Source organism: Simochromis diagramma, unplaced genomic scaffold (assembly GCF_900408965.1).
Source record: "Simochromis diagramma unplaced genomic scaffold, fSimDia1.1 OVJJ01000293.1, whole genome shotgun sequence".
NCBI classification, from domain to species: Eukaryota; Metazoa; Chordata; class Actinopteri; order Cichliformes; family Cichlidae; genus Simochromis; species Simochromis diagramma.
Window position 1 is genome coordinate 13556843 of NW_024386801.1, and position 21413 is coordinate 13578255.

The window sequence follows — 21413 nt, forward strand, 5'->3', positions numbered from 1 at the left end:
CAAATGGAGATCGAAGATGCCAGATTTTGAATTTCAGCTGGTTTTAGTTTGATTTCATGGGTCCAAATGTGTGTCGAGCTATGATATCCCAGAGGCAGAACAGCAGAAGGATATCACAATAAATGTCACAGTACACTGTCTCCCGCGACTTTGTGCAGTGCTTTTTGGAGCCTCGTTAACATATAACGAGGTGACCCGAGCGTGCTGCAGAGAGTAAACACCCATGATGGGGAAGCGCTGTGCTGAACACCTGTAAGGCTTCACTGCTGAGATCCTGAGCAGATCCGAACATTTCAAATGACAGCAAAGGGAGTGGAGGGGGCACAAGTATACACAAACTGCTACTGGTGCTTAAGTCATTAACAGAAGGTCAAATGCAAAACGTGCTTAAAGCACCACATTGTTTAAATTTGCTTCACAGTCATGTCATGTTTGCAGGATTAAAACAATCAGGCCTCTTGAGAGGTTTTTCCACTGTTTACAGATCTGATGAAATGTTACACTTTAACACATCCACTGGCGATGCTGCGTTTTGTGGCGATCCTTTATGCCATTTTAAAACACAAAACAACCTAATCTATAGACATTAAAGATGACAGATTTACACTCTGGGATCGACGTTAAAACACTCGCTACACAAAAGACCCTTCTTGTTCATGCTTAAAGAAGAAAATGTAGCCTCAAGAGAAGTGCATGGAGGAGTAGGAATGCTACTGCCCTCGTGTGGTGAATTAAGTCACTGCTGCCTTAAAATAACCACAATTTTAAATAAATTGGCGTTATTCACAACTAATTTAACATCTACAGTGATGTGTAAAAGTGAATTTATTGGACATAAGACACAAATGGAGTTGGAACAATTATTAATTAAAAGCTCTTCTTCTCTCAGCACAACCTGCTGACGTGTGTGAGGTAATCACCCTTTCAGCTGAATACATTTGGCATTTTTGTAACAAGTGGTAAGTAAAAAAAAAGTGCCCCAAAGTGCAAATAAAAATTGGTTCTTTGTTAATTTTAAAAAAAGTATCTATTCCTTGGGTTTGGTTCCCCTGTGCTTGAATAATTCATCAGTCATTTCTCTGATAATGTTCAGTTACAAGAAATGGACTGAAAATGAGTGGAAAAAGCAGCCAATGCCCTAAGAAACTTTCAGAAAGCTCAGAGAACTATTGATCAAGAGTACTTTCAAAATGACAAGAAAGTCTGGCTTGAAAGCAACATATTGAGAAATGTATGGTATAGTAGGGGGATGATTATACTCTGCATTAAAAAACTTTCAATTTTGAAATAAGACAATTAAGACTCTTCTTGTGCTCATAGAACAGATGATACACATTAAATTCCTTAAATACTGCAGAGTGAATAATAATGCTGCGGTTTCCAAAACCTCCAAAATAACATCCCGGTGAGCTCTAATAATTGAACTTGGACTGATTCAGTTTGGCAACAATTCACTTAACACTGATGGTTACTGTTTGGGCCCATTTTTTAATGCCTTTGGCATTTCTGGAACAAGAAACGAAGCTGTACATTCTTCTTTTATTTGAGGTGGCAGTAATGAGCTCCAGTATATGGTAATGAGGCAGCGAAACTAAAAGAAGTCAGCTGGTCATTGTTTGGTACACCTTGAGCTTAACAATTATTCATGCATGTGTAAAAGTGCACTCTTAATAGGGTCGTTAGGAAAATTGTGATCATATGTTGGGTCAGGTTGAGTTTTTGAGAGACTGTGAACAGTGTAAATGGTTTATAAAGAAAGGATGAACACAAATTATACATACAATTACAGGGAGTGCAGAATTATTAGGCAAGTTGTATTTTTGAGGAATAATTTTATTATTGAACAACAACCATGTTCTCAATGAACCCAAAAAACTCATTAATATCAAAGCTGAATGTTTTTGGAAGTAGTTTTTAGTTTGTTTTTAGTTTTAGCTATTTTAGGGGGATATCTGTGTGTGCAGGTGACTATTACTGTGCATAATTATTAGGCAACTTAACAAAAAACAAATATATACCCATTTCAATTGTTTATTTTTACCAGTGAAACCAATATAACATCTCCACATTCACAAATATACATTTCTGACATTCAAAAACAAAACAAAAACAAATCAGCGACCAATATAGCCACCTTTCTTTGCAAGGACACTCAAAAGCCTGCCATCCATGGATTCTGTCAGTGTTTTGATCTGTTCACCATCAACATTGCGTGCAGCAGCAACCACAGCCTCCCAGACACTGTTCAGAGAGGTGTACTGTTTTCCCTCCTTGTAAATCTCACATTTGATGATGGACCACAGGTTCTCAATGGGGTTCAGATCAGGTGAACAAGGAGGCCATGTCATTAGTTTTTCTTCTTTTATACCCTTTCTTGCCAGCCACGCTGTGGAGTACTTGGACGCGTGTGATGGAGCATTGTCCTGCATGAAAATCATGTTTTTCTTGAAGGATGCAGACTTCTTCCTGTACCACTGCTTGAAGAAGGTGTCTTCCAGAAACTGGCAGTAGGACTGGGAGTTGAGCTTGACTCCATCCTCAACCCGAAAAGGCCCCACAAGCTCATCTTTGATGATACCAGCCCAAACCAGTACTCCACCTCCACCTTGCTGGCGTCTGAGTTGGACTGGAGCTCTGTGCCCTTTACCAATCCAGCCACGGGCCCATCCATCTGGCCCATCAAGACTCACTCTCATTTCATCAGTCCATAAAACCTTAGAAAAATCAGTCTTGAGATATTTCTTGGCCCAGTCTTGACGTTTCAGCTTGTGTGTCTTGTTCAGTGGTGGTCGTCTTTCAGCCTTTCTTACCTTGGCCATGTCTCTGAGTATTGCACAGCTTGTGCTTTTGGGCACTCCAGTGATGTTGCAGCTCTGAAATATGGCCAAACTGGTGGCAAGTGGCATCTTGGCAGCTGCACGCTTGACTTTTCTCAGTTCATGGGCAGTTATTTTGCGCCTTGGTTTTTCCACACGCTTCTTGCCACCCTGTTGACTATTTTGAATGAAACGCTTGATTGTTCGATGATCACGCTTCAGAAGCTTTGCAGTTTTGAGACTGCTGCATCCCTCTGCAAGATATCTCACTATTTTTGACTTTTCTGAGCCTGTCAAGTCCTTCTTTTGACCCATTTTGCCAAAGGAAAGGACGTTGCCTAATAATTATGCACACCTGATATAGGGTGTTGATGTCATTAGACCACACCCCTTCTCATTACAGAGATGCACATCACCTAATCACACTGGATATACAGTCTGTGTGTGGCATTCCCGTGTTGCCCCGGGGAATCCCAAGCACAGATTAGTGAGGATGATTTAAAGTATTAAAGTATGGATGATATAACCTGCATCAGTTCATTTTGCTTTAGTTGCTAAATCCAGTTATAAAGTATGCTATATTGTCACATATATAGTGTAGGATGCCTGCAGTAGATGACTGTAGGCAGCTGTGTTATGTTGAGGTTAATCCAATCGTTTAAAGTGAAGCAAATACTGATTTTCTTCATGTTTGGCAAATCTAACCTTTTATTAAGAAAATCAGTCTCAGTTAAACAACAACATATGACATATTATACTATTTATTTAGCAAAACCTACACCGGCATTCAAAAGCAGCATGTAATAACTACAATCCTGCTACTTCTATAGGAATTAAGAGGGTGAGTAGCAGCTGGGTCCTGCTAATTGTATGCATCATCACCAGGAAGTGTGAACATCTCTGTAAAAGCTGAAATTTGAACCATTTGCTGATCTGCAGCATTCAGGTGTGGTGGTAATAAAATCCCAAAAAGGAAATAAATCATATCTTAGTTGACATACGAGACCAAAGTGGAGATGTTTGACCAAGATGCACAGTGCCGCGTTTGATAAAAATCAAAAGCAAATCGGCACAAACACTTTGTGCCAACTGTCAAGCATGATGGTGCAGGGTGCTTGATTTGTGCTTGTTTTGCGGTCTCTGAACTCCTCTGTGAACCAAAGAACGGGATAACTATCCCAACCACATCAGAAAATCTACAGCAGAATGGCTTCAAAACACCAGAGTTATGTTTAAATAACTATATGACATGATGTGATGTGTCATGTGTTTCATCTCAAGTTGTATTTACCTAATTTTAAGACCTGCTAAGGACTTTTTCATTATCTACAAATGGAATAGAATAGTCATTTTGTTAAGTGCAACAAATTTTAGACTGGCATCTCTTCTATGATCATCAGAGTGTTATCAGTTCAAGTTATTATAGCGTATGAGTGGGGGGTTAAAGGGGTTTAAAAAAAAAGCGGTTCCTTCCTGGCCTTCTTCCTAAGATAGTTAGCTCTATTGCTATCACACGCTGTGTACTCTATTATCTCCTGATATGTAAAACCTGAGAATTGACAGAGGGTGCCATTTCTTTGTACCTCCTTATTTTGTTCTTTGTTTGGTTTCAGTAAACAGTTTTCTGCTGTCATCATGAGAACCGAGGAGCTGAAGCCTGGTTAATTTTTTTTATTTTAGATGGAGAAGAATTCTAAGTGACATCAACAGAGCCAAGAACCACAAAAGGTTGGTGCAACTGTTGAGCTGAAGCTTGAAATTCGACTACTTGTTAGACAAAAGACAGATTCAGTGTGGGCATTTAAGAAGACAGACAGATTTAAACATGCAAAGAACTCTTTACCTTTTTTGACAGTGGAGGTAAAGAGCAAGGGGTGAATCTGGGAGACACTGTACATTCGTGCTGTAGCAGCTTGTTAGGAGATAAAGGCTGCCTGAAAACAAAACCTGCTTTTTGACCTTTTTAACTCTAGGGGAGGGGTGGGGGCTAATTCATAAACTAAACATTCTGCTGTAGTCAATAAAACATGAAGCTAACCCATAACTCATCAGGAACGCGTTTACTGAGATCATCAAAGGAGCCAAAGGGCTGTTTTCCCAGAGATTTCTTGTTGTAACCAGAGGCGTCGCCCTCTGCTGGCTGTAAGAGAGACTGAAGACTTTACAGGCATCACCTCGCTTTTCAAACGATTAAGTTATGTCCACCTCTCAGAAATGTTCTACAATGTGAACCCTTTCAAGTTGACTTCAACATTAAATTGCTGTTACAGAATTCTTCCATAAATTCAGGATTCTCTCAGTGCCATCTGTCTTCTGCACAAAGTCTGTGGGAACCAGCATTCACAAGCCACAAAAAACAGCCTATGTACTTTGCACAATCGGTTTGTTTGCATATGCAAATAGAAAGATTAACTGTTAGTAGCACAACCCTCAAACACTATAGCAAGCTAACAAGCAACACACAGCAGGACTGAGGTTGCAAGCACTACTCTAAAAACAATATTTATGTTACAGAATAAGCATTTTTGCTTCTCTTTGGATATCACTTACCAGTTGCTATGATCTTGTGTTTTCCCCTCCAAATGGCTACATTTTGCTGAAAATGTGGATTTGTTACTAAATGTCAAACAAAGCCATACTTGGGTTTTTAGTAGGCTTTGTCATGCACGCTATTTGGAGGGAGTATGCAAAAAGGTATGCAGTAAAAAAAGAAGATGAAAAAAGACCACATTAAAAAAAAAAAAAAAAAAAAAAAAAATAGGATGGCAAAACAAGTGAAAACTCATGTATGTAGGAACTAACCTTCATTTTTACCCATGTTAAACAGTTTTGCGTCTTTTCAATTTCCATCGGTTTCTTTGCTCTGAATGCAATACTAATGCAAATTCCACAAATGATGGGTTTCATTTTCATCCCTACCATGCTTTTTTGTTGCATTGCATGCCTCCCCTTTTTTTCCTTTGATGTATTCTTCTGCCATTTTCTGAGGCTGCTGCAATAGATCAATGTCCACAGGCATTTCTAATCAATACCTTTACTTTTTTTTGCAAATAAAATCAATGCACTCCAGCAATATGGTTGAGATTGATTTCATTACAAAAGCTACACCCGGAGTCATATGGACACTAAAGGCTAATGGCATTTTCTTATGGTTTGGCTATTCAGCAAATAAAACCCCTTCTTTGTTTCCAGACTTCAGTAGCACAGAAGAATAATTTCATGTGGGAAATGTGTAACAGTCACATGTATCCTATAAATGATCATAAATGTGACATAAGCTCTTAAAAGTTAAGCTAGTTAGTGATCTAGACTTGATAAGCAATAATCTTTTAACAAACACTTGTTTTTAATTATCCTGTGATGCAATATCATTACTTACCAGTGTCTTTATAAACGGGGTCGAGCTTTCATTTAAAAAAGAAAACGAAAATGGTGTGAAATTGTGCAACCAGCTTGAGAAAACACACGGGAAGGGTCAGGTAAAATGCCATTTATGTAACTTACTTTTCAAGAATCTAATACAACGGCATACACATTTCACCACCAAGAACCACATATAACCACTAATGCAATAAAACATCACCATACAAAAGAGGAAAAAAATGAATTGGAGTAGTTGGCTTTGAAGCTTGGGAGAGATCACGGAGAGCCACAAGCTCACATGCATACAAATAGGCTCATACACATTCATAAAGAGCATTCAGTATATACACGCACACTCATACACACTCGCACGCACACACAAATAAACAGAGCTTATATAATACAGCATTGAAGAAGTGTGGCTGTAAAAAAGGCATGTGGAGGAAGGGAGGTTATTACATTATACAGTATGAAAGGGGAAAGGATAACAGCCAGAGTTTACAAGAAACACATTTTTCATTTTTACAGTCAAGCCAACTTTACTTAATATAAATATTCTTCATCCAAAAGTCAGTGCAGTGCCTTCTGCTCAGGCTTCACCTGGTCCTCATCCCCGGTCCACTTTACACCCAATCTGCTCAAGACCTGGTCCACAAATTACCCTTTCCACTTTGCACACAAATCTTTTTTTTTTTTTTTTTAAAACATCAGTTTTCTCTCTAGTCTAGTCTCAATGCAATGTGTGTGTCTCTATGTCTGTGTGTGTGTGTGTGTTTGTATATTTTTTTAAAATCACTCAGTACCTCAAAAGTCCAGCTGTGAAGTACAAGAGTTTGTTTTTCTATCAATTAGCCAATAGAAAAAGAGATCCACAAAATTTACAAATGTCCATTTTTTTTCTTCTTTTCTCCTGAATTCCCTTTTTGTTTTTTAGAGAAAAAAAAAAGAAGTTTGTGGATGGAGCAGCTCTACTGGATTCCCCTGAAGAGACACATTGCAAAAACCATGGCAAAAAGCTGAGGAAAGAGGGAAAGAAAAAGAAATAATGAGCACACATACAGAAAATCCCTCCCTCCCAAATTGTTAATAGAAATAAATACACTGTACTGTCCAATATTCACCTCATTTTAAAAACCACTATGTTCTGTGATACTGAATTTTAGCACAAGGTGGCGATGTTGCTATTCAAAAAGCATAACACTGGCGTATTCAGGCAAATAGCCTTGGGTTAAAGCAGCCTTGCAAATTTTCTAAAATGAATATTCAGAATACACTGGAGGCAAAAAAAAAAAAAAAAAGGTTGCATATTTTAAAACTTGCTCGTACCTCAATGGTTAGTACCACTATGGCCAGGGCTCCAGCCACATAGATGTACAATTCGAAGTAGTCAACTACTGCAGAGTAACAACCCTGTGGACACAAAGACGTGACACTCAGCAGAGAATCAATAGGCTATAAACTTGCAGAATTACAGAGACAATTAAAGTAACATCCCAGCTTCAACTGAGTGAGAGTCTGAACAAAGGCCTGACTGAATGAGTGGGAAGAAGGGCCTCCAGCCTCACTGGCTTTTAATGAGAGCTCTTTGTGTGAATGAACAGAGCGAGGCACACACGGTGGATATCTCTCATTGTTCTAATGGGCTGAAAAACAACAGGTGGAGACTGCAGTAAAAAAGCTCTTCCTATCAGCTTTCACTGTAATTACACTCAAGGCTTCCTTTGTGCACATGGAAGCCATGTGAGCAGGGATGTGGGCATGCACATGTGTGTGTGTGCGTGTGCGTGTGTATATATCTCACACAAAACACACGCACACATCCACACACATACATAGCGCTGTTGTCTCTGTGCTCTACCACACAGTAAGATGGTCTTCTGTGACACCCAAAACACAGAAAAGCACTAATCAGCCATGGAGGAGTCAGCTAGTCCCTGGATGTCACCCCTCAACCGTCTTCAGCTCTAATTAAGCCTTGAGGAGGTTTAGAAGAAGGAAGTGAAAGTGAGAGAGAGAGAGAGAGAGCAAGAGGGAGAGAGCGAGAGAGAGAGAGCAAGAGGGAGAGAGCGAGAGAGAGAGCGAGAGAGAGAGCGAGAGAGAGAGCGAGAGAGAGAGCGAGAGAGAGAGCGAGAGGTCTTGACATGGTGGATGTGAAAAGTTACCTTATTATTACGGAACATCATATTGCCCGATAAGCACTGCTCCTGGCTGGTATAGGCTGACTCGGCAGTCTGAGCGGCACGCTGGCAGCAGGCTTCTGGCACCACATGATTTTGGTTCATCATCCTGAACATGCTTTCCTTAAAATCCTCTGGGCTGTTCACCCCACAGCAGTCAAACTGAGAGGAAGGAGAAGAAGAAGAAGCCGTTATTGTTAAGCGCCCATTTGCGCACTGGCCTGTGGTCCACTGTGTGCGTGCTGCAATCCAGCATGAATATTGACCTAAATGTCTCGGATTTATCTATAAAATATAGCCCTGGCTGTTAACCTTAACGTTTCCACAGACTGTTTGGTGGAAAGGGTGAGTCGGTAAAAGCTGCATTACATCAGCTCTCTGCCATGTGTGCGGTGGTCTTACTGTAGTCATGATGGCGTTCCATGTGGAGGTGAAGACGTCGCTGTTATTGTAGCCCTGATAATGTTTCTTCAGCTCTTTGGTGAAGTACTCTCTGGTCAGCTAAAGCGAAGGCGCACATGTTAGCGTCACACAGATAACATTGGTTACTTCGAATGATTTCACTGAATTCTGGGTTGGGCTGAGTGTCATTTATATTAGGGAACTGCGCTAACTTAACACATTAAAGTCTTCTCAGGGAAATCTGGTGGTGCTACGGCAAAATCTAGTGGTGTGGAGTTACAAAGAAGTGAGCTCACCAGCAATCTGCTCCTCATATGTGTTTGGGGCTACAGACTCGAGGCTAGATTAGGCTAAATCTTTGTGGTCACACGCCTAATGAGTAATGTACCAAACAGGTTTTGACATGGAGAATTAGAGTGCATCTCTGGTTGCTGAATAGAATTTGATCCCAATTTTTAACTGTGCATCACAAGCACAACATTGTTATAGGAATACAATGCTATAAATACAAACACTTATGCAATACCTGAACACAGTCAAAAGAAATTTTCAGAATCATGATTTAAATTAGCAGCTGTCAGGTCCGGAAGTACAAAAAGTAAGAATCTGAGCTCTTGCGTTTTGACACTCAGCCCAACTGCAGACTTGTGATCAAAGGTGGGGTGAACTTTTTAAGAAACTTACATGCTCCCGGAATATGAAGGCTAGGATGGCAGCAGCCAGCTCTGCTAAGAAGATCAGGAGGATGAGCATGAAGAACTGCAGTAAGACAAAAGGAAAAAGGAAAGGGTGAGAAAGTATGACAAGGTAGATGAGAGTGAAGACAAAAAAGTGCATGTTCATGTGTTTAAAAAAGAAAAAGAAAGGAAAGTGAAAAATCACATTTTGGTGGTGCTCACTTCACTCAGCACAAAGACAACATACAAAGGCATTTTGCTCTTTTGGCTTTCTGTTTCAAGACTGACAGAGAGAATAATCAACACACACACACACACACACACACACACACACACACACACACACACACACACACACACACACACACACACACACACACACACACACACACACACACACACACACACACACACACACACACACACACACACACACACACACACACACACACACACGAGCGGTAACACAGCAATGTTTCGACTTTGTCAGCCAACTCACAAAGAGGAGCAGACACTTGTTTTCACGGATGGCTCCACAGCAGCCCAGGAAGCCGAGGAGAAAGAGCATGCCTCCCATACCAAGGATGATGTAGACACCGGTGAATAGCAGGGGGTTGGTTGCTACGATTTCCCTGAACCCTGTGGGGTCCACCAGTACCCACACTCCCACTCCAAGGAGGAAAGAGCCCCCCAGCTGATAACGACAAAAGGGAAAGAGTACATTACTTAGACAAAATAGAAATTGACAATTCAGAAGATATAGTAGCTTTGTATCCCCAGCAACTCAAAAGATTCAACCAGAGGTCATACGGTGACTTTTTTCCTCCACTGTTAGCTATGCAAATACCACAGAGGTTGGAGGTAAAGCTAAAATAAAAGGCTGGGTATCTGCAGAGCCACAGTACCTCAGTGGGGGTAAGGGGGGATAAATCTACCCCCTTGAACTACTCCTCCCAGCCTCCCCACTTGCTAAAGAAATGCAATGAGCTGCCATCCTTTCTCATCCTCCCTTTAATAAAATCCTCTCTGCAGCCACTGTGGGGTGACTCATGTGATTAAGAAAAGAAGATATTGAGTCAGGGGGAATAGATCTGAGCTTCCAACATTTTTACCCCAATCCCCTTCTTTCTGTCACCTGGGGTTTGTGCAAATGATAGCCACTCTGTGGTACGAGGAGAAGAAGCAGCCATTTTCAAGGCACTGGGCTTTAAAAGAAATGCTGCCGAGTTACACGAGTGTGAAACGGCCTTAGATAGACACACTTAAAAAAATAATAATAAAAAAAAGAAAGCTGTGAAAAGTAGTTGTTACAGTGATGCCGACAGTCAAGTTCATTCTTTGCTCTGCTGGTTGCATTATTACCCCAGCCTTGAGCAACCTCATCTAAACAGAGACTCTAAATGGTTTGGTTGTGCTTAATAAAGCAGGAAAAGAGACAAACCTTCTTACTCTGACCCTCCCCCGCTTTACGGCTTCAGACTAACAGGATTACCCTTGATTGTCTGATCAAGACCGATAAACTCAGGTGCCAGTCACAAACTCCACATGGCACAATGTGCCTCAGATGTGTGTCAGCACACTAAAATTTAATCAAAAGAGAATTTGATAGAATCAAGATTGCCTCATCTAATGAAATGCAAATGTGGCTCCATTAGTCAGTCAGGCGGGGAGCACGCAGAAGCCCTTCTTAAATCATTAGATTGACACAAACTTCAGAGACGGCCAGATTAAGTGTCTTTGAGAAAGAGATGAAAAAAAAAAATACTCACAAAGATGAGGAAATTGAAGACAAACATGAGGTACTTGATGCAGCTGAGACAGTCCCCCTCCATGGTTGTCCCCCGTGCTGAAGCCTCTCCCTGCCCCTGAAAGAAAAAACATTAAACACAACATAAAACGTGCCACTTAATGACTCCTGCCAAATGCTCACAGTATTCCCCACTTTGCTGCACCCTGGATAAGCATTACGCTGAAACTGCCAAGAAAAGGATGCTCTGCCAGAACCTGCTCACATTCTTAATGAGTTCTGTCAGTCAAACACACAGCACACACACGCACGCCTGTCAGCTGATTTGGTCCAATTTCAGATGAAAATCCTCATATTATCCCTTTAGGTACATTGTCCCCAGCTATAGTCCTGGAAATCCCCAAGCAACTACGAGATTAGGCAGCACAATGTCAACCTATCTGACACATCTCATTTTAGCGTGCTCTCAAACTTAGCCGCCTGTCAGCTCCTCCTGTCTCCGGAAAAATGGCAACCCTATGTTAGTGCGACTGGAGGGGACGTCCATCTCTGAAGCATTTTAAGGAAATGAGTCCTGACAGGGGTTCCATGGTCATTAACCGACAAGAGATGGCCTTTGCTATGGAACTTCTTCTTCTTCTTAATGTAATGAGAGGCCTTGTGCTCCCATCAGCCACCCCTCTATCTGACACAAACACACTTTGCTTGATGAAGACCCATCCTAGAAGCACTCCTGGTTAATGAAGAACACCTCTCCTGCATTAGCAGACAACACTGGGGTGACAGTGTGTGTGTGGGGTGGGGCGTCTAAGAATCCATGGCCCAGTACACCTAAAAATGCAGCGTGCCCTCGCTGAAGCAAATGTTTAACCTTTCAAGCTGCAGATGAAAAGATTTCTCCTTCAGCCTTTGTGAGCTGGGGACTAGCGCTGTGCGATATGACCAAAATCTCATATCTCGATATAAGACATTTATCATCCGATAACGATATAAATCACAAAACTTTAACATTTTCTGTAAATTCTGTGAATCTCGAGCAGCTCGACTTGAGCGAAGTGTTTCCAGCTGGGCATCGTGTACCTGGAGTCGAGTGTTTTAACCGATGCATGAAACGATACATTTTTAGACATAAGTTGTAACAGCCGCCGTTTTCTTTGTGAGTATTTATTACACGGCGTGCTGCGGGGAAAAGCCTGTTCTAACGCTTGAGTCTAATGTTTATTTTTTAGCACCTGATGGCTCTTTTTTGCTTCTCAACAGTAAGCACTCCACATAGTCTTTCACGTGGGTAAGTTTATTTTGAAAAGTCTCAACAGGATCTTGAGCTTTACTGTGAAAGGTTTATGCGGAAAATAAACAAGCAGACATGTGATGGTTTTACCGTCATTGTTGCTAACGACAACGCATAAAAACAGGCGCTTGTCCGTCTGTAGTGTGGTTATATTAAATATAAGAGAAAGAGAGAACTTTAAGAAATTAATATAACCACTACAGTGACCATCAAAACGATGAAAAAAATATTGCCGTAAACTGTTTATTTTGCGACACCACGAAACAAACGATAGTGTAAAATGAAACGATAGACGTTTTTATATCGTCATCCGATATATATCGTTATATCGAACAGCCCTACTGGGGACTGTGTAAGGATTCATATCTACATATTCTGCACAAACTGAAATGAAAACAATCTGTGGGGCAGCTGTAATTGCAGTCTCAGTGAAGGAAGAAAATTAATTATTTGGCAGAAATGAATTGGCACCCTTTGCTTTGTACTTTCTGATTATTAATTTGCTCTCCCATAGTGATAGCCAGGATTGAGGCTGGCTAACAAGCGGATTAAAAAACGATTTCTCAGAGGAATTGTAAATAGGTTTACACAGCTACACACTGCACCTGCAAATTGAAAAAAAAGAAAATGTTTAAATGCCTTCTTCGCACCTCTTTTATCCGTACTTGCAGAACATCCATCAGCTGTAATTTCATAACGTGTAGGCAGGCTTTCCTTTGCTTGATGTGATGTCAAAGGACTCCTCTGGGTGATCTCTCTCTGCTTCTCTGAGGCAGGAGTGAAGCCTCTGTTGTGATCAACACCGGGCTTGATTCCCGTCCATCTTTGAAGACCCTCTGCTGTCGCTCAAATCTCATAACGCCTTGACCCTTTCATCCCTGTGCTGCACACAGCAGACTCACGAATGTTGGCTTTCAGGTATGATAAACCATAGCCCAGCACAAAGCCCTGCCTAGGCACAAGCAGTTTTGAGCTGCTGGAGCAATTATTTCCCACAGAAGAAAAGGAAGCGTGTGAATAATTAAGGCAGAACTGATATCTTTTTCTAATCTGTTTTTCTATTATTACAGCGCACTAACACTGGTTTGTTTTTCATTCTGCGAGCCTCATGAAAAGCTTTTTTTTCTTCCCCCCCATTGCATTGTTAACTCGCATAAGTTGCCGTGACAATAAAATTAAACAGTACTAAAGATATGACGGCATTCTTTGTCTGCTGTGAGAAGAAGCTACCCTATAAAGAGAACTTTTCCTCTCCTCACCAGCCAGAGGGCTTATGCTTCTGTTTGTTCCCCTTTACCGCTTTCCTCTTTGGACCCAGGAAATTGATTTAGACCTATGGTTAAACACTTTCTGTAAATCATAATAATATGCTTAGGTATTGATTACCCTTCTAGTGGTACTCTGAGAGCAACCAACAGATTCATTGTCTGAGATGGGTTTTAATTAACCCCTCCCTTTCCTAAGCCCCAGAAAGGTCTAATGAGGGCACAGGAGGTCTTAACTGAGATTTGCATACATTACAGTCTCATAGAAAAGCATCCGAAAAGGTCCATTCCTATCCCTCCAGCTCGAGCCTGTCAATTCTGGGCCCTTATGAAGGGTGCAAACTGTATTTATTGAGGCAGGGGATGAAGAGGTTGAATGAATAGGAGCGGAGGAGGAGGAGGAGGAAGAGGAAGGGGCCGGCTGGAAAACCTCTCAGGGCACAGCTCACTTCTTATTCTCTAAACAAAATGTCCGATTTCTTTTCCAGCTTCACCCTTTTGCTCTTTGCTCCCATTTCAGGGTCAAGCTGACTGTCAAATCTGGAGCCAATTTTCTTCTGTGCATTAAAATGCATTGAATATTTAAGAATAAAATGGGTTATAGTGTAAGGGCCCAGACAGGCTCCAAATAACAAGCCTATGGTTGAAAAGCAGCATGGTATAAATCAAAGTGCCACTGAGACCCCGGAGAAAGTGCAGAGTAAACAAACCGGTCTTTCCCATGACTCCTGTGGGATCACAGGTCCTCATCGATCACTGGCCAGTCGCAGAGATCAGACCACTAAGGCTTTCTCTGAATATTCTGCAGTGTATATGATGTAGACAAGGAAAAACATGGTTCACACCCCAGGAGCTGCAGGCTTATATCATTTTTGAAAAATTGCTACTAGGTTAAAGGCTGGTCCTCCTCAGGTGTGCCGCTGAGCAATGCTAGCGATGTGTTAAGATAACACGCTGTACTGGCTAAAATCTATTATAAATAAACATGCCACACATGCACACACAAAAACAGTGAGGAGTACTGCACTGCTACAACTACACAATGTGCTGGATTTTTTCTTTAAACATGCAGGAAATACTGTATGTCCTCAATCTGACAAGCTAAGCGACAGTCTTCGCCCCGAGGTATCCAGCAAATGCCAAATCTGTCTCCATCTCCTGTAACTGACATCATAAAATGTCATGCGGCACTAAGAACCCATTGTTTACTCCTGGTGAAAACTGATCCGCAGTCAGCTTAGGCTGTGGAAATTGGCACAGATGAGTTTGATGGTGAATTGATGTGAACTGATCCTAAAAGCATCAACCTCACACTACCAAAAGAAGCAAGAGCTCTCTAATGAGGACAAACTGATCCGACCTATATTCGTCTCAATGGAAGCGTGAGGAATAGACCTTTTCTTTTTTTTCCATTCCTAACTCATAAAACCAGAAGTCTGTTCAGTCGGCACCTACACGATCAACCATTATGGTGGTGTCAACCCGCTGTAATTAAAAGATAAGGAAGACACAGACTAGATTGAAAGTACTCCACATATAAATAGCACACCCGTGGGTGATTCTCCTTGAAGATGTCACTTTCAGCAGGATTAATGAAACCAGTCCATATTCCCTTGCTCCCCCAGCCGCTGCCCTGGACAAAAGGATCAGAATTACAAGGACACTCTGTGTCTGCTCCTCGTCAAACTGTCGCCATCCTCCACCCTCACATAACCAGCAAGTTCACTTCATCTTGAGCATGATCCTGCATTAAAAACAATCATTAATACTGAAATCCTCTCGAGATTTTATGGTTTGTATCTTGACCCCTTTAAATATCATTGACCCTCTAAGTGATCACCTGTAATTGAACCCTGGGGAGGACACATTCGTTCCCAGGCTCCCCGATGCAGCTGGAGCAGGTGTGTTTTGTCATCAACTGCATGCCAGTCTAAGCTCTCCGTGCATGCGCTAATACCCTCCGACAATGACACTAGGGGACCACACACATGCCACATCAGCCTTTATCTCAATTAAAAACCCATTTTCATATTTCTCCATGACTTCCTAGATCAGCCACAGCAAGTAAACACCCCCAAATCCGAATAAAGACAGGCTCCTCTGGCAATAAAATGGGTTCCCGTGAGGCGCACCAAGTCCTTAATGAACCTCCAATTAGGAGAGAATGAGCCCTGGGCTCTGCTGTCACACGGAGGAGCTTTGAAGTGCACTGAATGCTAAACAGCAATAGCACTGTATACTTTAGAGGGTATACAGTTCTCAGACAACAGCAAACAACCACACGGAGAAAGTGTACAAAAGTAGCTCAAAGGCAGCTCGCAGTGTGTGCGTGTGTGGGTGTAGCTCTCACACAGAGAGGAGTGCAGACACTGAGCCGGGCAAGCTAAAGCAAAGGTCCTAATGCTGGTTAGATGCTCAGGTAGATATTTTAACTTGTCTTTCCTCAGGCAAGTTTAGCTTAATGAGTTTTCAGAGTACACACAGAATATCATCAGCTTCTGCACATTACAGGGAATGCTAGTTTACTCCCCTCCAAAAGTGGACAGTTTATGATGAATTGGTTCAGTCGTGCAAAACCCTTTATAATTTCATTCAATTCGTGCTGGGACTACAAAAGAGTTATACTCCAGCACTGTAACTGGTGCAGACAGGCTACTTTGGTATTTTTCATGGTTTTTTTGTTCATTTTTTTTATTTTTGGTTTTCAGTTCACTTTAATTCCATTACGTTTCCAGAGTAGGGTTCTCTCATTTTGGTTTAGTTTTTATGCAACCCCCCCCCCCCGAAAAAAAAAATCGTTTTAAAACATGCCTCATTCACCCATATTTAAACAAGCCCCCTTTTTTCTTCCCCCTATCTGACATTCACGCACACTCAAACTCCGATTAACGCATCAGAGAGCAACTCTGGCTTCAGCATCTTGCCCAAGGATAATTTGGCATGCAGGCTGTAGCAGCCAAGGATTGAACCGCCAATCTTTCAATTAGTAGGTGACCTGCTCTACCTCCCGAGCCACAGCCACTCAAAGGCATAAAAGTTCAGAATAGGTACAAAATCATTATTAAGGCAATGAACTAAAAAGACTACATACACACAATATGCATTTCAATCAGTTAATTTTCATCTAAAGTCAAATTCTTCTATTTTTACAGTTCAGATTTCAGTTCCTAGCCTACTCAGTTTGAAATGACACTATGTGAACCCCAGAAGGAAGCAGTCCTCTGACCAGGCAGCTGACACACTCCTGAAAACCAGGCTGATTAACAAGAGGAAAACTCCCAGAATGAACACTAAGAAACAGACTGACCATGTGTTGTCAACACTGCTGCAGGCTACATTCCTGACATCCCAACTGGGCACACATCCAGCTGTTAGTTCAGTAGTAACAGTTGCTCCGAGTCCTACAGCGAAATCGACTCTCCAGCTCCTTAGATTAGAACTACTGGACGGGGGAGGGGGAAGAGCGCTAATAACTTCTCGATACTTATCTTAAGCAGAGGACATGTGATTGAGTGATGAGCAGATTTTGACTTCTATTGAACCCTGCTGTGTGTGAGATCCTCCTTCGCTCATAGCAGAGGCTTTCACTTAATCGTCTCGGCACCTCTATCTGGCTGAGCGAAGATACAAACTGGCTGCGTGAGGATGGATCGATACCAGGCCCGGGCACATGGTCAATGATGCATTGATCCCCTAGAGCTCCAATGCTTAGTCCACTGGTTGTCTGGTAGTGAGGGCATGTGGTAACAGCACACAATGAACACATAAACACTTCGGCGCTGCCGGCTGTTAGGACTCGGCTAAGGCTTTTCCCACGTTTTTAGAGAATGACACATTGCCTTTGGGACTTTCCACAAAAATGAGTTATAACTCAATTCAAAACTAAATGGTCTAAAATTACTGAGCGAACAACCGAGGGAATTATATCACTGCACTGTCTACTTCTGTGGGTTATTCCACAAGTTTCTCAGTCTCCTTCTTATATATCGGAGTCACAGGGAGAAGAATCGATATCAGTTCCGCGCTTAACAAAAACTTGGAAAAATCCAGTCAATAATTTCACCAGCACTCCCCTGACCACCATTTGACCCTCAGGCAAGAAACAATTAAACAATTATTTTCTTAACACTGAATACTGTTTTAAACGCCACTGAATACGAGGTTGTTGTCTCTGTCGGATGTCCATATCATCACAGATGGCCTTTGCAGAAGTAAACAATGGACTATTTCAGGAAAGACAACACTTTTAGCCTCAGGGCACTAAACAAGAACAGGACACTGGGGGAAAAAAGACAAAGGAACACAAAATACACGCAAGTCACCAAACATCACTAAATCCAGGCTGAAAACCCCCAAAAAACAAAACCATGAAAAATTAAAAATCTTATTTCTTAAGCAAACGATACACATCTTTCAAAACAGAAGGATTTCCTAAATCACGTGCTGGAATATTTCCAAAAAAAGACTCTGGTCTCTACGGCAACCCGGATATGGGGTGAGAGTGGCCTTTGTCTGCAGAGGACTGTTTGGCATCTCCACTTAGCTCGAGTTCCTGTTCGAAAACAAAGGGGAGCAGAGCAGAGCACTTTACAACGGGGGGGACAGCTTGGCCAGCCATTTGTCTAATGAGCAATCACTCACACCCTGTTGCAAGGCCATATGCTAGTTTGAATACAGCTAGTTCCCCCGTGTGGAAAGCCTAAAAGCTGTTTTATCACTTACTGATGATTCTTGTGTGTGGCGTGCACACACAAATATCACGCACTTGGTGAAAGTTCAACAAAATGAAAAAGAAAAATAGCAAAAAAACCAAACCAAAAAACAACAGTGTAACCTACTTTGTGTTACAGGCTGGGGGTTTCAGTGCAATGCAAAGATCAAAACAAAGCCTTGAGGATAAAGCATGTGAACGTTTGTGTTTTTGTGGAAGCCGCAGATAAAAGAGATAACGGCATACTGTATATTTGAGGCCCCACTGCAAAACAAGTTGATATAAGTAAAACCAAAAGCGTGTTAGCAATACTTAATGTATCAGAGAAATTAAAAGATTATTCCAGTTTGTTTGGATCTCGGTGGATCGCGATTTTGTCTTTAAATACTGAACTGTAAAGGAGGAGCTAAAGCTCGCCTTTCATTCCAGGGTGGATAAGAACTAGATTAATGTTTGTGGTGAGATTGTTGAAAATGAGCTTTTAATTCCACCACATTTCATTATTAAAAAAAAAAAAAAAAAAAAATCCTCAAGTGAAAGCTCAAATCAGACCTCAGATGGCATCACATAATAACTATAAGGATCGAGCAAACATCACAGAGAGATTATTGGAAGCAGAAACTCAACTAGAAAATTAAACTAGCTTTAAACACACCTTACATTTTGATTAAACTAACTGAAAGTTTAAAAACCAGACTTCAGGGAAAGAAACTCCGAAATAATAGAGAAGCAGAAGAAGACTATTTCATTTTAGATCATTGTGCATGTATCCATCATTAAAAGGTTTATACATTAAATGTCTTTAGACGTCGTCAGTTTTATCAGATTTGTTAAGACAATTATGAGGTGGTACTAGTTTAGGTCCAGGGTGTCTACATGCCTGTGAGTCAGCTGCTGCTACTGTATGTGCATGGGTTGGTATATTGGTTTATACATGCATACTTTACAGCATACAGGAAGACAAGGATTGTTGTTATTGCTGAAATTATTGTTACTATTAGCATTTATTGTCAAAGGAGCTTGCAAAGAAAAGCGTCTGGACTTCTTTAAGTTACTTGAAGACGTTTCACCTCTCATCCGAGAAGCTTCTTCAGTTCTAAGGTCAAATGGTGGAGAGTCCCAGATATAAGCCTAGTGGGAGTATCCCCCCACAGAGGGACAAAAGGACCCCCTGATGATCCTCTAATCGCCTGAGCCAAGGTGTGAAACTGGGTGTGGGTCCCAATCAGCCAGAGTTTCGGGTGAGTTCATTGTGAAACCTGGCCTCCACCATTTGACCTTAGAACTGAAGAAGCTTCTCGGATGAGAGGTGAAACGTCTTCAAGTAACTTAAAGAAGTCCAGACGCTTTTCTTTGCAAGCTCCTTTGACTACAATGACCTGGATGACTGAGAACCTTCACAGACATTAGCATTTATTTTGTCCCATCTTTTATTTGATCACTGGGGGAACATGACTGAACCCACTCAAACAGCAGATCTTCGCACAATTTGCATTACACTCATTTTTCTATCCCCACAATCCCCCTTTTCCATTCATTGTTTTCCTATTTGCGCTGTTCTTTTGAGTCTTCTATATCCTTGTCCTGGATTTGTCTCATTCAATTGCTGTCCTGCGGTAAAAGTAAAACTAAAGTTAAAAAAAGAAACTCAAATATAAAGCTGGTTCAAGGTAAAACTGAAAGTGACCCCACCCAACAATGTTGAAATAAAAAAAATAAATAAAAGAGGAAGACATGTTTATAAGTGAAACCAGGAAGCCAGTCTAGACTGGATGTTTAAATCTTATATCCTGGCTTGTATTTTTTCCTCTTTTAAGTGTATTTATTAATATGAATGTTTGTTTCTTAGATCAATCAAACCAGCAGTTCCTCCACTATAAGGGAGTGACTCGAATGAGTGACAAAACGTTACTCCCACTGAAAACAACGCCCAGATGAACAAAATCCACTTTCCTGAATTTCCTTAGCTGAACAACTGAGCATGCATCAAGGTGTGACTCCTCATATATAAAAGCTGAACTCTTCATATATGATTCTAAATCAAATTTAGGTCTTAAATCTTTGCAAATGAACCTCAGCTGTAACGGTCGAATCAGAATTCACATGACTCATCAGAGCAGAGTGCAGCAGAGCATCTCGTGGGCTAAAGCGGTCCTTTATATGCTCAATTTTACATAACATCATTTCCATGAAGCAGATTCACCATCCCACCCCTCTTTGCTGCAACTCCATATCCACACAAAGCTCTGTATACAGGTAGCAGCTACTGTGCCACAAAAAAGCCGATGTTAAAATCCTCTTCCTTATGAAAATCAAATTAGAGAACATATTTTCTGGCACCTACGGCACAGAAGACTTACAAATGAAACCGTTACTGCTGGTTTCTATGGTCCTCTTGTTTACATCTATAAAATAACATTTGAATAGTTTTTGCTGCACATACACGTCAGTTTAGAGTTCACTCTGAAATCTGTTACTCGTACTGTCCAGATTGGGCTGGAGTCAAACCTAAACTTTTGCTTGTGTTAAGTGAATGCGTTAACCACTACACTACAGAGCCACTATCACTCAAACCATTTTATACTATTAGTTAAAGAGCACCAGATTTGCTGTAGTCATCTCCTGAATAACACATCCTTGCCACTTACAAAAAACCTCTGCATCAGTGTTGGTATAACAGCAGAAGAAGTTGAAAGAGGAAGCAAAGCGATCAGAGATTTCTTCAAAGTTTTCTCCCAAGTGTTTGATCTTTTCAAGCTACTGCATGGCGGTAAAGACCAATACAATCACACCCTTCCATCTTCAACCCAACCATGCCGGCTGCACATCAGCTCACAAAAAAAAAAATCAAACAGCAATGGTGCCACTTTTGGCACATGCCGCCATCCGCAAGGGCAATAATACGAAAACCATAAAAAGGACCGTTAGATTTGCAGTCCGATCATAGCCATAGAGAAGTTCAAA

The 21413-nt window shown here is 41.3% G+C and overlaps 1 protein-coding gene across 1 annotated transcript in view; it reads right to left on the bottom strand.

Moving 5' to 3' along the window:
* Positions 1–6291: 6291 nt before the first annotated feature.
* Positions 6292–21413, bottom strand: part of tspan18b (tetraspanin 18b) — a 35659-nt gene continuing 20537 nt past the window's right edge. Inside the window, exons 3-9 of the mRNA XM_040026004.1 lie at positions 11205–11300; positions 9935–10129; positions 9443–9517; positions 8759–8857; positions 8342–8518; positions 7506–7589; positions 6292–7195 (exon numbers count right to left, since the gene is read on the bottom strand). Of these exons, the coding sequence (XP_039881938.1) occupies positions 7148–7195; positions 7506–7589; positions 8342–8518; positions 8759–8857; positions 9443–9517; positions 9935–10129; positions 11205–11300 (774 nt within the window). The 3' untranslated portion in view covers positions 6292–7147. The remainder of the gene's footprint in view (positions 7196–7505; positions 7590–8341; positions 8519–8758; positions 8858–9442; positions 9518–9934; positions 10130–11204; positions 11301–21413) is intronic.